Source organism: Sebastes umbrosus, chromosome 20 (assembly GCF_015220745.1).
Source record: "Sebastes umbrosus isolate fSebUmb1 chromosome 20, fSebUmb1.pri, whole genome shotgun sequence".
Classification (NCBI taxonomy): Eukaryota; Metazoa; Chordata; class Actinopteri; order Perciformes; family Sebastidae; genus Sebastes; species Sebastes umbrosus.
This window is the reverse complement of record NC_051288.1, coordinates 2,606,396-2,627,018: the sequence shown is the minus strand read 5'-3', so window position 1 is coordinate 2,627,018 and position 20,623 is coordinate 2,606,396. Positions and strand designations below refer to the sequence as shown.

Below are 20,623 nucleotides of genomic sequence, written 5' to 3'. Positions count from 1 at the left end.
AATATATGAATAGTCTATATAACACAAGGCCTGGTAGAGGGTCCAGGCTAAACAATAAGAGTAGGTGTTGCCGTCGATGACATCAGGAGGGAGCCTATGAGGAAATCCTTTCCTTTATCATTCAAGTGTATTTCAGTTAGGCGTTGCCATTTCCATTTATCATCCGAACCGACTGAATTGACTGAATTGACCGCGTCGAGTATTCACCCCGTTGCTTTCTGATTACTGGGCTGAATTGCACTGAGTAGCAATTCCCAGCCAAAGAGCAATGTCACAATTACTCTCCTTCTCCCCTCCCCGGAGACTACAGCATTGAGCTGCTGATGCAGTTGCATGCAGCACAGCGGCCCCCGAAACGCTTGTTTTTCTGCACCGCGGCTCTTTTTTGTGTTCTCACGCTCTTTTTTGCCCAGCCTATCACCTTTCTCCGTTTCTATCAAAGGACATCCATCAGCGAAATATGGCTCCACCTTCTCTTGTTACCCCAGCAGCACTGTGTCAGCTCTCCGAACGGAGACTGCTGCTGCTGCTGGAGGTGGTGGTGGTGGTGGAGGGGAGGTTACAGACAACGCACATTTGTCTCCATCAAAATTATATGTCACTTTTCCTGAGCGATTCACTCAATATTCAACATGTGAAGCGAGTGCCTCGTGACTTCCCATTAGGATGTTTACAATACATATACGGAGAGAATTAGTGAGCCATTACCTTCTCCACACATGACTGATCGTGACTTCTACCTCATTATTCCGTCTCATCCTGTTTCCCCGTCCTGGTCAGCTGTTTATGAAGGCAGATTGAAGCAAAGGATTAACCCTAGAAATAGAACAGGAGTAGATCTGACATTCACATTCAAATCAACGTAGGATGGTCAGAGCAGCGGCCATTTTTTTTATAGGGATGATCCAACTTTTTCAGTCCCGATACCGACAGCGATACCTGGGCTTTGGGTATCGGCTGATACCGAGTACCGATCCGATACCAGTGTAATATTGAATTTAATGTATGGGATCATTCTTTTATGTGAAAGGAAAATTCAAGCTTGAATTAAACATTGCTCTCCTAACTTTGTAAAACAAAATGTAACAAATAAATGCACAGATATAAATTTACTGAATTGTTATTTATTATTAAAATAATAAATTGTACACCAGCAATTTGGTAAAAAATCTTCTAAATGAACAGGAATTACAATTCAAGTGTAAACCTTTTTAACGCAGCAACAAACTTAAACCGGAATTCAAATTCCAGCATTTACTATATATATATATATATATAGTATATAAACATAGAATTGAATTGAACAGATCAGCCCCATTGTCACGATACCTGATTCAGCTATTTGAGTCAGTATCGACCCGATATCTGATCCGAATCGGTAGTCGTGCATCCCTACTTTTTTTATGTGTACTGTTGCCATTACGACCGTTGCAGTGGGCTGACTTCCTTATAAATTAAACTGACTTACGGCAAGCTCACTGAGGTGAGGTTTTTCAGTAACAAGTAAGACAATACGTTACAAAGCACAGAGAGCCAGAGTAAATGAGTAAAAGTCAACAACTTAATGCTTCATCCACAAACTCTTGTCATAGCGTAGGAAAGCACATCGCTACCGCCAGATGAGTGACTTTGTTCGGCTCATTTTCTGTAACCAGTGTAGCATTAAATTAGCCAGCTAGCTAGCTAACTAGCAGACAGCTAGCTGGCTAATTCCGCCATGCTTTATAGGGAATGGGAATGTGACGTCACCAAAAGCAAGTCCACCGTTTTTGGAGGATAAAGTCTAAGACTGCCATCTGTTGGTTGTTTACTGCAAGTGTCAAAAGCTAACACAAAACACTGCACAGTGAATTAGATTCAAAGCTGAATTGTAACATATTTACTGTAGTATACAGTCAGACACAAAGGTAGGCTAACGGTATGGGTTTCATTTTGCAAGATGTCGGTAGATTAAATATGCAGTATTAGCCAACGTTTTGCTAGTATTCCGTTAGTATAACATTAGCTATCTTATCTTTGGCCGGTTGATTGTGTAGTTGGCATCTGGCTTGTAGATCTTAATGTCATAGACCTACCCTTTTATAAATTGGACATCGGCCTCCAAAGATTTACATATTTTGAACTACTGACAGGTGTTCACTAACACCAAAACACATCAGACCGTAATGGGTGGCAAACTGTCAATGCCCTCCCTAATTTGTAAGAATCGATATCATAAACTAACTTCATTTTCACTCGGTATGTTACCCTCCAAAAGTGGCAGCGCACCCCAGAATGCTCCGAGATTCCCGTTCTCTATCGCTACACTGGTCACAAGAAATGAGCTGAATAGCGGGCTGGTGGCCAGCGACAGGGTTTAACGGTCCCTCCGCCTCACTTCCCCACCGCTCCGGAGAGGGACAAGCTAGCTAACTAGCTAACTAGCTAGCCATCCATCTCCAGAGCTGTGTCCGCTCTCTTCCCGGTGAGCTGCGGCAACACATTACGGCCCCACTGACGTGTGTTGTCACCATAACAACAATCGCCATTTTCCTTTTGTACTCGTCAAATGACCATGACCATGACCATTCAATGTCTGTTCTACTCCTTTTTCTATTTCTGTGGGATTAACCTCAACAACCTTATACTGCTTCATCTCTTCTTCCTCCTCTCCGTCAAGTTTGTCTCTGCAGCCCATCCACTCCTCTCCCTCCGTTGCATTTTCAACTACCAACTGTAAAAAAAAAAAAAAAAAATGTCCTCGTTGCCATTTACGAGACGAGATCTGACATTTGTCAGAAAAAATAGCACTTGAGTGCTACTCTAACTGTTGGAAGAGCAAGAGGGTAATGTGTAAGAATAGTTGCCATGACTACATTGACATCATTTCTGGCAAACAGGATTGAGGGCTTCTCAATAGAGGGTCTGTGCAAATGCTGGCTGTGCATACACTTTGATGGGAGTTCATGGGGAGGAAAAAAAAGCCATATTTCAGGATGTGTTTGAGCTTGTAATGTTTCTGTTAATATTTTGTGATGATGCATGTTGTTCACATAATCTGACATCATCCGTTGCAATGCCCGCCCAGGGATGGATCTCACCCACACAGACGAGGGGAGAAATCTGTTTTAAGGAGTGTGCAGCGGGGCGGGGGGTTGGGAGGGGTTACAGTCCAAATGGAAGAGGAGCAAAGGGGGGGGGGGGGGGGGGGGGATAAAAATACAAATCACATTGACAGGGACAGCCTGCCTACTGTAGCACACTCCATTCAGTATTCATGGAAATGTGACACATTCCCATTGCAATGGATGGCTCTCACTCTAAAAGCCATTCTATCCACAAGCACTGGCTGTTCATTTCAGAGCGTAATTGAATTTCTCAAAAAAGTCGATCTGCACCGCAAGGGCACAGCATTGCCATGTAGTGTGTGCCGTCTGAGGCAGGACAGCAGCTGAAAAAAAACCCTGGAGTGATCTTGTCTTCGTGCCATGCCTGCGTTATTAAGCTTACTCTGTTCTGTTCTGTTCTGTTGGCTGATTCATGACACAGCACCCGGCATGCTAAACATAATCCCCCGACATGCAACCAAATAGCAGAGCAGAATGGTATTTAAATAGGAGGAGCGCAGCTGATCCCCTTATTGTGTAACCTTCCTTCTCCTCCAGATGGCTTGATATGAATCTGTCCAGGGGTCAAAAACACTGTTACCGGGCTCAAATGTGAAACCGCTGGGCGCTACATGGCAGGAACACGCTCATTATTCCACATAAACACCACTTCATCTCCCCTCTCTGCAGATGTATGGCAAGTAAGCTCAGACTAATGCCGACCTTACACCAAACGACTTTTCAAGCGACACATTTCCAATGTCGGAATAAATTCACGAGCTAGTTTTGCTAGAGTTGCGGCGCTTGCTCCCGTGATCTCGATCGTTTAGTGTGAGGTCGTCATAAAAGTCAGTCCGAGCTGTCTTAAGTCAGTCTATTTCTCGTCTTGATGTTCCAATACGTAAGTTTAATGACACGAACATTGTTAACAACCACTCTATTGGTTGCTACAGGAATGAGTCCTAAAACCCAGAAATGAGTCAGCATTTTAGCACTTCTGGTTCCCTCGTCTGGAAGTAGATGGTTTTTTTTTAATGTGTTTTTAGTTAGACGCCTGAAATAAGGTCTGTGGTTAACACAAGCTGAAGAGATTTCAATGTTTTGTTCTACGACATAAAATACGTCAGTAAATATCCCACTCATGAATTTTGAAGCCTTTACGTGTCTTAATAAAGGCGGTTGCTAACAAGTGGCTAAATGAGACTACTAAACGTCATCACGCCGACTCTTCCACCTTTACAGCCTTGTGGTGTCGCTCATGCAACCGTGGTGTAGTTCGTCTATAGCCTAACGTTAGCTTTTTACTTCTGGCGATTGCATTCACACTTCAAAAATCATAAAAGTACAGTAGTGTTGAATTGTGATGATTATCTTGCTGAAAAAAAACGCGTAAGTATCATAAACGTGTGTTTGCCACAGAGCTTATTTTCTGCAATAATCTAAAACCCAATACAAATTCTACATTGGCTTTTTGTCAAGTGAACCCAGGGCGATTCTGACTTAAAGTTGGCCTACAAAATGACATCATCCCTGCAGCACTCTATTGCAGCACCAAACAGGAAGCGGCAAACGGGATGGAAAGTAAACATGGGGAAACTGGTGGAGTTGTGTAGTGAACAAGAGCGCCTTTTTGACGTGTCCTCCCATCTGTACCACGATAGAGTGGAGAAGGAAAAAATCTGCAGCTCTCGAAATCCCCGGTGAGTATGCCATACGGTATGCTATAGCTAGCTAGCTGACCACTGTCCCAAACGGGGCTACTTGTAAGCTAACTTTAGCCACTGGAATATTTGCTATTAGCCTATGAGCTAAAAGTACGCTTCAGCTAGGGCTGTCAAAGTTAACACGATAACGCAAATTCAGTCATTTCTTTAATGCAATTGATCTTTCTGAGGTTGTAGCAGGCTCTGTTTTAAGGCTAGAGTGAAGGCACTGGCATCATATGAAACTAAAAAAAACAAGGAATCCATGTCACACTAGCTTGTCGCGAAGGAGGGTAAATAATGCTCCAAACCTATGTCAAATCTTGGCGAGGAAAAACTGGCATGGCCATTTCCAAAGTGGTCCCTTGACCTCTGACCTTCAGATATGTGAATGAAAATGGGTAATCATGGATAATGGATAATCACATGCAGTTTGGGCCAAGTCATAGACAAGTCAGCACACTGACACACTGACAGCTGTTGTTGCCTGTTGGGCTGCAGTTTGCCATGTTATGATTTGAGCATATTGTTTTATGCTAAATGCAGTACCTATGAGGGTTTCTGGACAATATCTGTCATTGTTTTGTGTTGTTAATTGATTTACAATAATATATATATACATACATTTGCATAAAGCAGCATATTTGCCCACTCTCATGTTGATAAGAGTATTAAATACTTGACACATCTCCCTTTAAAGTACATTTTGAACAGATAAAAAATGTGTCATTAATTGTGATTAAATATTTGAATGGATTGACAGCCCTAGTTTCAGTTGAAGATTGCGGCTTCAATCATATAAATGTGGCTGCAGTTCTCTCTCTCTCTCTTTCTCTCTCTCTTTCTCTCGTATATACACCTGTGTGTGTCGATTTATATGATTGAAGCTAGCAATCTTCAGCTGAAAAATACAGTTAGCTCGTAGGTTAATAGCAAACATTCCAGTAGCTAACGTTAGCTTGTAAGTAGCCCCATTCAGGACAGTGGGTGCTGGCTAGCTATAGCATACTCACCGGGGATTTCAAAGGCTGCAGTATTTTCTGTCCACTTCCTTCTCAACAGTTTTCCTTCTTGTAAATTTCCACCAGGAGCAGGATGTGACATCATCTCAAAAGGAATTTAGTTGTAGATTTTGTAAGTAGTGACCCTGCAAGATCCCCAGTCTTTTGCAAAATAGTATAGTCTGACTAAAAACTCTGTGACTTAAGAAACATTGTCTTCAGATGTGAGAGAGTGTTAGACTTTAGTCTTTTAAAAATCTTTTTAAATTCTCCTAGTGTACCCAGAAATGTCTGTGTTGTCCATGCATGCCGGTATGAGAGGGGGCTGTGGAGGCAAATATGACCACTGCTTATATTAATGTCATTCCTGGCACTGGTGTGTGAAAAAAAAGCTCTCTGGCCTCGCTCTGCCTGCCGCAGCATTTGTAAACAACTCGAGAGGAAGCAGCGCCCGACCCCCAGACTCAAGTAGACTGTCATGTACCAGAGTAAAGACTCATTTTCTAAACTTTTAAATGATTTCTTTCCCTGTGTAAACAGCTCATACACGCTGCAGATTTACTGCTTTTCTGCCCGCTTTCATCATCACAGTCGAGTATTTAAAGACCATCATTCCGTTTGAATTTAGGGGAAGAATAAAGCAGGTGCTTGTGTGCATGAAGCTATAAATTCCAGTGAGCAGCGTAATCTTAGATTGCTATCACTACAGATCCGCCGTGAATACTAATTGAGCACCACCTCCTCCTCTTCCACGACCAAGACTGTATTCCAATAACAGAGCAGTAAAACTTCTGTTCCACACACGATCACATTTATTCAGCTGGTAAATGATACGTATGCACAGAGAACTTCAATAACAAAAAGTACCTGCTGAAGACAACGTTTGGAGTTTGAGAGAGGATTGTAAGAAACAGTAGGGCTGGGAATCGTCATTTACCATAACAGTACCAATACCAGTACCCTTAAAGGTCCCCTATCGTGCTCATTTTCAGGTTTATACTTGTATTTTGTGTTTCTACGAGAACATGTTTACATGCTGTAATGTTAAAAAAACCACATTATTTTCCTCATACTGTCTGCATGAATATGCCTGTATTCACCCTCTGTCTGAAACGCTCCGTTTTAGCACATTTCAACGGAATTGCGATGGAATTGCAACAGAATAGTGTTGCTAAGCAACAGCTTGGGTCCATGTGTACTTCCTGTCAGTAGATGTTATTCACATACACTGCAAGCAGGAATAAACTGGGACACATTTAGATTGTTTACGTTTAAAACAGTGAAATGGTCTAAATATTGTATATTTGTGACATAATAAATGGACTAAAATCCTGACAGCTTGATTCAAATGCAGAGTTTCTGAATACGGGCTGCGTGTATTTCCCTGTGGATAGAGCGTTTCAATACTTTCGCTGTATTTATATAGGACTTAAGCCTGCTTTATAATGTAAAAGACATGAAAATCTCACTTTTTACAATATGGGACCTTTTCATATAAAACAATTGATTACAGCAGCTTTAAAAAGGAGAAATGATCCAAGATGTTTTGGTCTTTTTGGGTGAAGATGTTATTGTCTACAATATACTGTACATAAAGATTTATGCTGCTGTAATTGGTTGGAGGTCACAAAATGTTGAAATATAAAGAAATGAAGATAAATGAACCTGTCTTCAAAGGAGTTCAGGGTTTAATGAAGAAAGCTAAGAGCCTGTAGTTTGTTATAGCAATTTTGGCCTCGTATTTTGAATTCTACTTGTTCATCTTCTAAGGAAAGAAACAAAGTGCTACATGAGTTGCATAACATAAATTGAAAAGGGTAATAAAGACGTCTCTGCTTTATCCTGCAGGTGGAAATTCTGCTCTCGAGATACGAAGAAAGCCGACACGATGACTGTGAAAGTCGCCTTTCTGAACACTTTGAGCTTTGAAGTCCACTGGATAGAACAAGATCTAATAAATCTACCCGAGCTCTCTTAGTGTTAGTCAAATAGCCAAAAGAAATTAATGCTGTGTCTGTGGCACCTTTCATCATACAGCACGCTCACATGAGCAATGCTTTTTTTTGCCACTTGTTTCAGTTCAGTAGGCAATTTCTTTCCATATAAAATGGCTGTTTTCTTGGTAGTAAGCAAACAAAGAGTGGCACATATTCATAATATCTACTCTTACATTTCATCCTCCCCCAGTACTGAGCATGTGATGTTACACATATCAGATTAATATCCAGTGACCACATCTGGAAATTCAACAGAGCTTGTGTGCGGCTACAAAGCCAGAGTGAAGAGAAAAAGGATTCCACAGCTTTGTGAAGAGAAAGGGGTATGTGAACGGACTTCACTAAAATATTTGCAAGAGTCATGCTAAAAACATCTCACTTCATTAGCCGTGTTTACCTCCAGCTCCCGGGCCAGACAGACTCACAATAACAGGAGGAAACCTTCAGCACTCACCAGATCCATACTCTGGTGGGGAATAACAAATAGGTCATTGTTAAGCACCACCGACACCCACAGCCAAAACTAACACTTACTTACTGAGTAGACACAGTGGGAGAAGGGGGCAGAGGGATTCTGGGCCTGCTCGTGGTATTTCTTACAGTGCTGGGAAAAAGTAGTGATGCAGCCTATACTACAAATTGAAACATGTTTGAACATTTGGTCACAGTCACACATTTCCTGTGCTGTGAGAAGCCTGCTCTGGTGGCCTTGGTGTGTCTCCAGGGCTCCCACGGTGTGTTAAGTTTGTGCCCGGGTCATCCATCACACGAGATCCTCGGTGGCGGAGGGACTCATCTCTCACACCTGCTGAGACTCAATCTGGAGGCTGGAAGGACTCTCCATTGTGCCTTGCAGCGTCCTGTAGCCCTCCGGTTGCGTTTTATAGCACCTTTGTTATGGCACTGGGATGTGGTACTGAGCTAAACATTGTGATAAACCACGATTGGCCTCCATATATGGGGTTAATGTATACATTAAAGTGGCAGTAGGCAGAATAGTTTTTGGCATCATTGAGCAAATATTCCCTAATCACCTTTCAGCATCTTGTAATTCAAGTGTTCTGAGAGAAAACTAGACTTCTGCACCTCCTCATGGCTCTGTTTTCAGGCTTAAGAAAATGTAGCCCGTGAAGGGAGACTTTGGCCAATCACAGGTCATTTCAGAGAGAGAGCGTTCCTATTGGCTGTTCATGCAAAGGAGGCAGCTGTCAATCACTCGCAAACTTGCATTGATGAAACTAGGCAGCGCTGATCAAATATGAATCAATATTCTGTTACTGTAATGCCTATTTCTCGCGTAAAACGTTCTCAGAAACATCTTGTAGTGTACTGTTTAGCTGTAAAATGAGAAAGTTTGCTCTGGATGGTGGGCGGTGCTTGGTATTTCCTCAACTGATCTCAACATGGCGGCCGGGTCACAACATTTTTATTTTTTATTTTTTATTTTTCTATCATTCTGTATCTTCCCAGTGGTGTTCCTTATATATTCATATCCGAACATTGAAATTTTTGGTCAAAGTACGTATGTTTTATAGTCAAAATGCTATTTTCCCAAGCCCTTCTAAAAGCTTTTTTCCCCACGTGACCTGACGGAGGTTTCTCCATGATGACGCTGCTCCATGTGCAGTATATACAGTATATATCTTTAATGTGTATTAAAGGAACAGTGTGTAACTTTTCAGGGGATTTATTAGCAGAAATGGAATATGATGTATAATCACCTGAAACTAAGAGTCGTGTTTTCTTAAGCTTAGAATGAGCCCTTCACATCTACATAGGGAGCCGGTCCTCTTCATGGAGTCCGACATGTTGCTTCGCCGTGTTTCTGCAGTAGGCCAAAACGGACAAACCAAACACTGACCCTAGAGAGAGACTTTTGCATTTTTGCGTTGCCTGAAGGCCACTGTAGGTCTCCGACATGCTTGTGAAACTGCGGGAACGTGAGCCGTAGTAACCGTAGTGCTGCCGTCTGACTTCCTTTGCTCCTAAAGTAGTGTTATTATGGTATGCAGCGAGGCGGACGGCGTTACCACGGTTTTGCACTTGGCAGCTCACATTGCCACAGTCTTGGAAAGGGAGGAGTGAGCGGAGGGGTACTCGGTTGGTTGCAGTCGGCAACCACACCACTAGATGCCGCCAAACCCTTTAACTTTACATACAGTTACTTAGTAACTCGGCATGCTCCCAGTTTTTAGAAGCAGACAGGAGTACCGGCACGGAAGCTAAGCGATGTACTGCTGTGAACGCCACGTTAGTTCGGATCCGAAAGAACACAAACAAACAAACCAATGGATGCAGCGGTAGACCAGCAACACCTGTGTTCTGCGAGGTAAAATGACTGTTTTTGTGAAAGGAGTCTGGTGGCTTTGAAGACAGCGATATACAGTAACTGCTTCAGTTCCCCGTCAGAAAGGGCTGTCTGACAGTGAGGTAAAGTTTTGAAAATATTCTGAATATAGCGTACTCTTAAACTGATATTGATATTTTTAGTTGGCTAAACTACATTTTTCTGCTGCTCCCGTCCACAGCCGCTTTACCTCGCCATCAAACAGCCCTTACAGCCCGGGAACTGAAGCCGTTATATCGCTCTCTCCAAAGGCACCAGACTCCATTCACAAAAACAATAATTTTGCCTCTCAGAACACAGGAGTATACATACAACCCCACCTCAAAAAATCAGAACTAACCCTTTCAGTTGTTTCCAAACTTAGCACATCTAATGTTAACTCAGCTAGTGCTAGCGTTCACATTATTCATAACCTTATTGATTAACTTACTTTGGTAACCTGCGTCTGTGCTTTTTGCTAACGGCTGAGTTTTCCATTTGAAAAGAAATTGGAAAAGAACGCATATGGACCTGCCCTTTAACTATCTGCAGACTTGAGTGAGAAAAGGAGTAATGCTACGAATACAAAAAACACACTTAAAGAGACAAGAACGACTATGAAATAATGATGAAACACTCCGTCTCTGCTTCTCTTCTCTTTGTACTCCATACATCCTCTTAAAGCAAATGTTCTCACCGGGGATATAGCAGGCTGTCCAAGGCCACTCTGATGTTTGCCATTATGTATAATGTACTTTGAAGCATTTTAGCTCAGCGGAGAAAAAAAGGAGATGAATGTGTCTGTTTTTTTTTCATTTGTACTATCATGATTTAGTGAGGAACATGACTTGGACAACAGACTGTGTAAATTAATTATTATTGATTCAGACCAATCACATACGCCTCTGAAATGATATCGACTCCCCAGCTGTTCCCTCTGGAGAGTCTGTAAGTAGCAGGCAGCTCTCCTCTAAATCAGCTCTTAAATGGAACATTTACAGATTCGACATAGGGGTTTTTGAGTCAGGAAATACTTTGTGAACAGCCTCTCTTCTCTACTCCTCCTTCCCAGGCATTCAACCTCCCTTCCTCCCTCCTTCCCTACCGGCTGTACAATTCATGTGGCATTGTATTTATTGTACAAACACACAGTGCGGGAGCCCATGTTAGGTAAGAACCGTCTGTGGCGTCAAACACCTTAGGCCCGACAGGGGAGAGCTTAAGCTTTGCATTGTACAGCTGCTGAAAACAAGGAGTCAGCGTGCAGACACCAGATCCATTGTGTAACAATGCATTTTCACAGTCCACAGACCTTATAATGGAGAGAACTTTATCACAGTGGGACAAGAATGACAATATTTACACAGATGGCAATTATGAGATTCCATCTGTTTTGTTTAAAAGTGGTGGCGATTGTGCTGTATCATAGAACACCACTCTCTGTAAGCGGATGCTGTTTAGGTTTAGATACACAGCTGGCTCAAGGAACATCAGAATGTTATTGGAGCAGGAACACAACCAGTGACAGGTGTGTCCCTCCGCCACAGTGACTATCTAGCTCTGTTTAACCCTGTAGTGGCAAGAGCAGAGTCAAATGTGGTTTCATTTCAGTGTTGTGCTGGCAGCAGTATTACACAGACTATTGAGCATTATCATCACAATAAACTCCTTGTTCAGCCATAGGCTTCATGCATGACTGAGCACAACCTCTGAGCACAGAGGACCTTTTAAGAAGGCTTTGCATCACATAAAGGACATGGAGACATATCAGTCTTTTACCCTACCGCCATGTTGATGTAAGGATTTTTTCAATGGTGTTACAAGAATCGTATTTTACCCCCAAACTAGGCTTTCAAAAGATATTTTAGGTAAAAACCCGCTCGAATAAAATAGTCCAGAGCACATGAAAGGCAAACCACTACCGTAAATAGAACCCTGCCGTTGATTGAGCACCAAAGCGTCCAATCACAGCGGTAGGTGGGGGTAGCTGTTGATGACGCGGCCGCGCTCGGCCAATAGAAACGCGTTGCTGGGTGTTGACCTCTGCGAGCCGCATCACCACCCACTCCATGTCCGTGGCGGAGGACTACTATATAAACAAACGAGCTCAAGTTTTAAAGGGCAGAGTTGTAAAAACTCCCAGGCTGTGGGGAGTTAAGCTTGCAAAGCCTGCGAACCGGAATTCAACTATTACCCCACAGAAGAACAAAACCCGCCTGGAGCTTTATAAAGACACGACGACGGCAGCATCATTTTGTACCTCCTTTAGAAAGCAACACTAGAGGCTGAACGAGCTGAACGACTGCTGGAGCGACTCTGGACTCTGGCTAGTTAAAGAAGGACCTGCTGTCAACTTCCATGTAAGTAAATATCAATGTAACGTCGACATAACGTTGTTTAGTCGTCAACTGAGACGGTTGTGTATTATTGTGTTGATATCCTGTTGGTTGTTGAGCTGTCACGCAGTGGTGTTACTGATCGTTGGTGTTACAGTCTAGTATTCAGGCTGGAGCCGACAGAGGCTCATTCAGATGCTACATAGCTCTCTACGGTCGACAGTCCACATTAAAGCCTATCTTCGTCTTTCCTCGCCGTTAACGGTGACGTTACCGTGTGCTGTCCGTGCCCGTATGTCTTTGGCTCACCGTGAGGGAACACTGATAACGATCCGGTCGAGCTAAACATGAACAGTATCTGGCTGACATCTCTGATCACACCCTTCATTCAGTTGGCTAGCTTAATGCTAGCTGATGCTAGCTGCTCGGCTATGATCGTGAGGAGAAGGAAAGACTCTTTTCTGTTCATCGTCACTGTCTCAGTGTGATCATGATGGTGCCGTCTGCTCTGCTGTAGAAAGCTGCTTTACAGCCGTGGTTAGACTCTGAATGTTGATGATTATGTAACAGCAGTTTTCGTCACCAGCTCGTACGTGCTCCTCTCCCCACTGTAGCCCAGTCGGTGCTAGATTAGCCTGGTTGGGTTAAAAAAAACACGGATTATTCCACTCGCAACGCACGAGGAAGGAGTTTTTTGCCCGAACGTGTCCGAGTGCCAAAATGAGGCAATCGAAAAACATTGGGACTTGACACCTGCCATCAGATTCAGATCCAGCGCCCTCCGCAGAGGTCAACCGTGCTGGCGTATTTGTGTCCCACTAGACCGCTGGGGAACACACACTGCTGACACCGTCTCTGAGTCAGTGGCCTCTGTTTATTTATAGCTGTTTATATTGTACAGCTGAGATACAGCACTGCTGTGTGTGTGAGGGGGGGTAATAGAGATTACTAGCTAATACAGATGGAATGTCATTAATCATGTTTAATTTGATCTTTTTCTGCTTGTATTAGAAATCGCTTCATATACTTAATTCCTTTTTTTGTTGTTGCTCTGTTTCAGGATCCTAAACCTAACCCTGTTGCAGGAAGGATATTCATTTTGGCAACAAGCACTCAATCAGAGTTTTTTCATCAAACCGATCCCTGCTGCCGTGGAGGTTTTTGCAACGCTCAGAACAAGCAACCCTGTGACGGAAAAAGAATCGCCCTCGCCACCGAAGCAGCTATGCAGCTTGAAATTCAAGTAGCACTCAACTTTATTATTTCCTATTTATACAACAAACTCCCTCGACGACGCGTGAACATCTTCGGCGAGGAGCTCGAGAGGCAGCTGAAAAAGAAATATGAAGGCCACTGGTATCCGGATAAGCCATACAAAGGATCAGGGTTCAGGTGCATCCATGTAGGGGAGAAGGTGGACCCCGTGGTGGAGCAGGCAGCCAAAGAGAGCGGGCTGGACATCGAAGACGTCCGGAATAATCTCCCTCAGGACCTTAGCGTGTGGATCGACCCGTTTGAGGTTTCCTACCAGATCGGGGAGAAGGGACCGGTCAAGGTGCTATATGTGGATGATAACAATGAGAACGGGTCGGAGCTGGACAAGGAGATAAAGAACAGCTTTAATCCTGAGGCCCAGGTCTTCATGCCAATCAGCGACCCCGTCGGGGCTTCCTCAGAGTCCAGCTCCCCCTCCCCTCCTTTCGGGCAGTCCGCTGCCGTGAGCCCCTCCTTCATGCCACGCTCCGCCCAGCCCTTAACCTTCACCACCGCCACCTTCGCTGCCACCAAATTTGGCTCCACTAAAATGAAGAGCAGCGGCCGTGGCAACAACGCCAACAGCGGCAGCAGCAGCAAGGTGGCCCGCACCTCCCCTACCAATAACTTGGGTCTGAATGTCAACACCCTATTGAAGCAAAAAGCCATCTCCACCTCCATGCACTCACTGTACGGGCTAGGCCTGGGTCAGCAGCAGAAGGCCTCTGCTCTCTCCCCTAACGCCAAGGAGTTTGTGTTCCCCAGCCTCCAGGGCCAGGCCAGCCCTGGAGCCGTGTTCCCCGGGGAGGGCTCCCTGGGCCTCGGCCCCATGCAGTACAACAATGCCTTTGACGTGTTCGCGGCCTACGGAAGCCTCAACGACAAGTCCCTTATGGATGGCCTCAACTTCAGTCTGAGCAACATGCAGTATTCTAACCAGCAATTCCAGCCAGTCATGGCTAACTAAACTCATCACCAAGATGTTATTTATGAATGATGGTGGCTAAAAGAGAAGGAAAAACAAAAACGCACACTTAGAAAAACTGGACTTTCAAGGATTATAGTCTCTAGTCAGTCAAGCGCATGTGCCCAAGGGTGTTTTTACTGTGCCCCCTTGAGTTTGTTTCTACTAAAAGCTTGTACAAACACATCCAAGCTTGGTTACTTCAATTCAACATGCATCATTGTTTTTCTTTTTCCTTTTTGCCAACCAAGCACAAAATTTTTTACCATGTTGAGAAAATACTCCAAAAAAAAACCCTTAAAAAAAAAAATATAAGCTTCAAGTTTTGGCCTCTTACAGTATTTTACAGGTGGTAAGACGAGGCTGATTTTTATGAATTGGCACTACTAAGTGGGGTTACTTGGTCTTTTTCTAATTGTATAATTTAATTTAGTACAGAGTTTGTAAGATATCAGAGTATATATTGTTTCTATGACATGGTGTTGCATTTATATCTTTTTACTACTCCAGTGATCTGTGATGGCTGCAGCAGCTTTTCCTTATTTTTTCTTTTTTTAAAAGATAATTGTTAAAGAAATACATCTTTAAAAAAAAAGTACATGAAATATTCTAAAGATTGTGTACAGAGTATTCCTTAGTGGTGGAATTCAAGTGTAGGAATATTTGCTTTTTTTCTGAAAGATGAATTGTATTTTCTGTTAAGAGGTTAAAAAGATTTTTGCTATACAATGGACAAAATGTAATCGTATGAATATTAATTTTGTACCTACATTGTGCAATACTTGATAAAAAATACGGTATAACAAAGTATTTTGAGTCAGTGTCTTACATGTCAAGAGGGACTGAAATAGTTTATATTGTTAAGTTTGTATTAAATGCTTAAAAATTATATGCTTGTCTTTATTTTTTTTAATTTCATATTTGCACCCTGGTCTTTTTAATAAAATAAACTCCAGTTGAACATGATCTGTGGAGAGCGGATTTATTTATTGCTTGTTTAAACACATCGGTGACTTCTATTTTTAATATTTAACCAGTAGCAGACTTTGCCGTTGGGCAATCTTCTGCCTGAGCAGATAGTATTGCTAGACACATGCTAGGAGTTGCCACTCTGTGTCATGGGGGCAACTTGAGGTTAAAAATGACGACTTGACTGTGCAATCTTGTGTGTGGCAACATAAAGTGTGGAGTGTATGCACTATAAACTTTGGATCTGTTCAGGGTTGAAGGTTAGTGTCTCACGTGACTCATGGCTGTGAAGACAGGTGCAGAGCTAATTATGATCACACTCACTGTAGCGGTATGACGCATCACTTTGCATTTAGCCTGTCTTTGTTTATTTCAGGGTTGATATGTGTTGGTGTGGTGGTATGTTTACGGGCTTGACAACATGGGAGTGTCGTAATCACGCTGGTTAGCTATAATGGGCTTGGACATCATGTGAAGGAAAGAGCAGAACAGAGTAAAGAACAAGCCAACCTAAAGACATAATCACATTTGCAATTCTGTGTGACTCAAACCTCTGAGGAGGAAACGGCCTGTGCGGTTTTATGCACAAATAACGCCTCCTCCCGTCTTTGTCAAAGACTTGTTATGCACACAGAAGTGTCATTATGGCTGAGCAAATAGCCAGCTAAACACACCTAAAGCCTGTTATAAATGTTCCTAAATGACTTTATTATACGACTGTTTATTTTCTTAAATGCCCGACCTAATGACGAACACTTAAGTGCACTTTATAGCGCTGTTATGTAATTACTTTTCATTCTGTACATTCCGTAATAGTGTCTTTTGGTTTATATGAAAAGAGAACATACATTGAGTAACAGTGTTGTTACATTTCTGCAGTGGAAGAATCACTCACATCATGTACTTGAGTAAAAGTGCTAATACAATAATGTTAAAAAATACTCCGTTCAACATCACATTTACTTAGAAATCAGAATCCGGTTTTATTTCACTAAGTATATACATACATGGAATTTGACTCCGGTTTTATGCAGCTCTCTCAATGTACTTACACAGAATAAAAGAATACAATAATACAAATACAAATAAAATGTCTATATACAAGTCAAGTGTTCTGGAAGTTGTAAACAATACAAATAGTGCAAAGAAATAAATACTGGATGGATATACATGGACTGGATGATTATGTACAGTATGTACAGTGAGTAGGATATACTGTATATTCACAGTGACAGGTATTACAAAATGTGCATTGAAGACTGTAAATTATAATCTAAAAATGTGCGTTAAAGACTAAGAATTCTAATGTATAAAGGTACAAGTGGATATTTGGTAAATACAGAATCTGCCCTTGTAACTGATATATTATTTTATATTATTATTAGGTGGTTTATACTGATGCATACATTAAAAGTGTAATAGACATTTTACTGTTGTAGCTGGTTGACATGGAGCTAGTTTTAACATTTAATACAGTTAGCTAGCTGGAATAAATCTGAGGGTTTGTGAGATTATTAATGTGAGATTATTAAATCTGAGAAAAGAATATTCAATTGCGAAATGTAATTACAATGTCGCCATTTAAAGGAATTATTTCAAACATTTTGGAAAGTATACTTATTCAATTTCTGGTCGAGAAATGGATGAGGAGAACGATGCCACTGTTATGTCTGTATAGTAAATATGAAGCTGGAGTCAGCAGCCGCTTAGCTTAGCTTAGTTTAGCATAAAGACTGGAACAGGGAGAAACAGCTAGCTTAGCGTTGTGCTTTTACCTGGGTTTTGTGCTATTTTCACCGTGGCAATGTGTTGTTTTTACACTTAGGTTTTTGTACAAATTAAACAAATGAGATGTAAGGTAAAATAACTTAGTTTAAACTTGTTTTTATTTTGTGGTCTTTTCTCTAATATTTGGGCCTCACATCTTTATTTCAAGCGTCTGAGAAGTTCAGAGGGGAAATCACTTTTTGGTGAAACTAGGTATCCAAACTGCAACTAGACCCTGCTTGTTTTGAAAGGGCTCAAAAGCTAAAAAAGCTTGAGGACCACTGGTTAAAAATGCACTGTATTTTATAAGCTTATTATATATTTGTTATGTCAACTTTTAATCTGAGTAGTAACTATAGCTGTCAGATAGATGTAGTGGAGTAAAATGTAAAATAATTCCCTCTGAAGGCTGTACCATCAGTGTGTGAATGTGTGTGTGAATGTGCAAAGCGCTTTGAGTGGTCAGAAGACTAGAAAGGCGCTATATAAATGCAAGTCCATTTACCAATACTGCATTTCTGTATCATTATGTATGTAGGTGTAGACAGTCATGGCTACCCATAGGATTAGAAGTGATTAAAGGCCCCATATCACGCTCACTTTCAGGTTCATACTTGTATTTTGTGTTTCTACTAGAACATGTTCACATGCTGTAATGTTCAAAAAACACTTTATTTTCCTCATACTGTCTGTCTGAATATACCTGTATTTACCCTCTGTCTGAAACGCTCCGTTTTATTGCATTTCAAAGGAATTGCAATGGAATTGCGTTGCTAGGCAACAGCTTGGGTCCATGTTTACTTCCTGTCAGCTGATGTCATTCACATACACTGCAACAGGAAATAAACTGGGACACATTTAGAATGTTTATGTTTAAAACTGTGTAATGGTGTAAATATTGTATATTTGTGACATCACAAATGGACAGAAATCTGGCTTGTTTCAAACGCGCAATTTCTGAATACGGGCTGTGTGTGTTTGTCCATATATTGAGCGTTTTGATAGTTTAACAGTATTTATGAAGCACTTAAACCTGCTTATAATATAAAGGATCTGAAAATCTAATTTTTTACAGTATGGGACCTTTAAGTCTGTAGAAAGCTAAAGCACTTAGTATGGCCTGGATAAGACCTTTTCAAACTTGACAACATAAACATTCTAAATGGGCTCCTGTATTTCCTGTTGCAATTTTGTTAATGCAGTAGTTGACAGGAAGTAATCTTGGACCCAAGCTGTTGTCCTTGCAACAAAAGTGGCAATGAAAAGGTCTACACGTCTACATCTGAATTCAGTTTGCAGTAATCTTATATGTTAAGCAAATAAATTGCTCAGAATCCCAGATGTTGTAAATTGATTCTTCTGGTGCTCGGGGGAGTAGCTTGCAGAGGATTAGATGGAAAAGCATTTTTTTTGCGATTTGAGATGCAATTCCACCCTTGTAAGACACAGTCGCATTTAAAACATCCCTAGTTGACGTTGTGAGTAATGTTAATGCCTTTGTGTATAGGGAGACCAGTCTTTGCTTTCATAACTGGTTTCTTGTCTTTAGTGTAACACACCCTTTAGTGGTTGATAGTTTACAGCCTAGAACTGGGCAGATGTCTTTGGGTTGTATTAAAGTTGGTGTAAAGTCAGTGTAGTATGTCGGTAAGAAGGTGCATATCTAGTCATTTTTGGAGCTCAACTTCTCAAACCAAAGTCCAGTTGGCATTGTGTGCACTGCTGTAATTTACGGAGCCCCAGAAGGGACATGGAGGGGTAAAAAAATAAAAGGTGAAAAAAAAAATGTGAAGAATGTGAAGAAAAAGAAAATTAGGTCAATGTTTTTCCGTGTTAGTTTAGCACCACGGAAACAACCACAACAATGGAGCACACACACCTGTTGGAGAGATTCATGGAATTTTATTTTGAGATTGGCTTCAGATATAAAGACAAGACAAATGAGGCCAGAATTAGCTTAGCTTGCACACCCCAAGGTCTCTCCACTTCACTCCCAGCCGCTAGGAGACTTCTTTGCCGGTAGGAGATCGAGCGGCATCTCCGGCGGAGATGGACCTTCACTTAGCGGCTGTAGCAAATCCCGGACCGTCCCGACTCCCTGAAGGATCAGTAAACTTTCTGTCGCTGCAGTTACACAGATTAAGGCCTTTGCACTCCCAAGTCCGTATTTTTTGTAGGAAATTGTCACACGTTTAAAAATAAATACGTTGTGTCAATCACTTTTACACACACGCTCTGAAACCTTTGTCCGTTATTAAAGTTTTGGGGAACAGGTTTGATTTCCTTGTTTTTTCGCATCCGTCAAAGGGCAAAAGAGGGTTGTTTGACCAGTTTGTTCAATGTTTTTTTTTATCAGATGACGGTTTAAACACGCATACAAAAAATACGGACTTGGTGTACAAAGACCTTTAGACCAAGAGCTACCTCTGGCCACCGGTCCGCTGTGACCCCCGGCGCTGGAGGTTGTGCTGGTTGAATTTGAATTGCTACAGCCACTAACTGAAGGTCCGTCACCGCACCTGCCACCCGCTCTCCTCCTGGGCGAAGTAGTCTCCTAGTGGCGGGGAGTGAGGCAGAGTGACCGCTAGCTAGCTACCTAGCTACCTAGCTACCTAGCCACCTAGCTACCTAGCTTGTCTCATTTGTGGTCTGATAAACGTTAAATACATCAAATTCAGTGCTATATTCTAGGGATGCACTGATACCGATACCAGTATCGGATATCAGGGTCCGATACTGTGCTCATGTACTCGTACTCTCAAAACCTCTCCGATACAACGGCACCGATACCACTTTACGGCAGCGTGACGTTAACCTCATCTTTCGGGTCCTATCGCACGCGCTCATGCTCCACCTTCCCGACGGTGGGGGCGAGACGGGCCGGTGGTGCGCCCGGGATCCTAACTCAGCCGGCGCGCATCAGCCCTCACTTTCATTGCGCCACGGGGTTTTGCTTGCACCCTCTGACTCGCGCGTGCGTTAGACTCCCTGGTCCGTGTTTCAAGACGGGTCGGGTGGGTTGCTGACATCGCCACAGACCCCTGGCCCCTTATACGTGGGCCGAGCCTTGCCCTTTGGGCACGACACGGTTGGGCCGGTCGCGGCGCACCGCCTTGTCTGCGGGACTCCCCAGCCTGCCGTGTGTCGTTCACACCCTCCAGCTGGCTGTTAACGAGGGTCTTTTTGCACAGAGAGGTACTCGTATCGGTACTCGTATCGG

At 42.5% G+C, this 20,623-nt stretch overlaps 1 protein-coding gene and 1 long non-coding RNA gene across 2 annotated transcripts; both read left to right on the top strand.

The window, feature by feature from the left end:
• Positions 1-4,342: 4,342 nt before the first annotated feature.
• LOC119479315 lies at positions 4,343-8,907 on the top strand. Its single transcript, XR_005204661.1, has 3 exons — positions 4,343-4,786; positions 5,878-5,923; positions 7,639-8,907. It is a non-coding gene; the product is annotated as an uncharacterized LOC119479315 (long non-coding RNA).
• A 3,317-nt stretch (positions 8,908-12,224) lies between these two features.
• Positions 12,225-15,633, top strand: LOC119479313 (protein Tob1-like). Its single transcript, XM_037754743.1, has 2 exons — positions 12,225-12,473; positions 13,510-15,633. Exon 2 carries the CDS (start codon positions 13,675-13,677, stop codon positions 14,668-14,670), a length of 996 nt encoding a protein of 331 aa, XP_037610671.1. The 5' UTR covers positions 12,225-12,473; positions 13,510-13,674; the 3' UTR covers positions 14,671-15,633.
• The last annotated feature ends 4,990 nt before the right edge of the window (positions 15,634-20,623 follow it).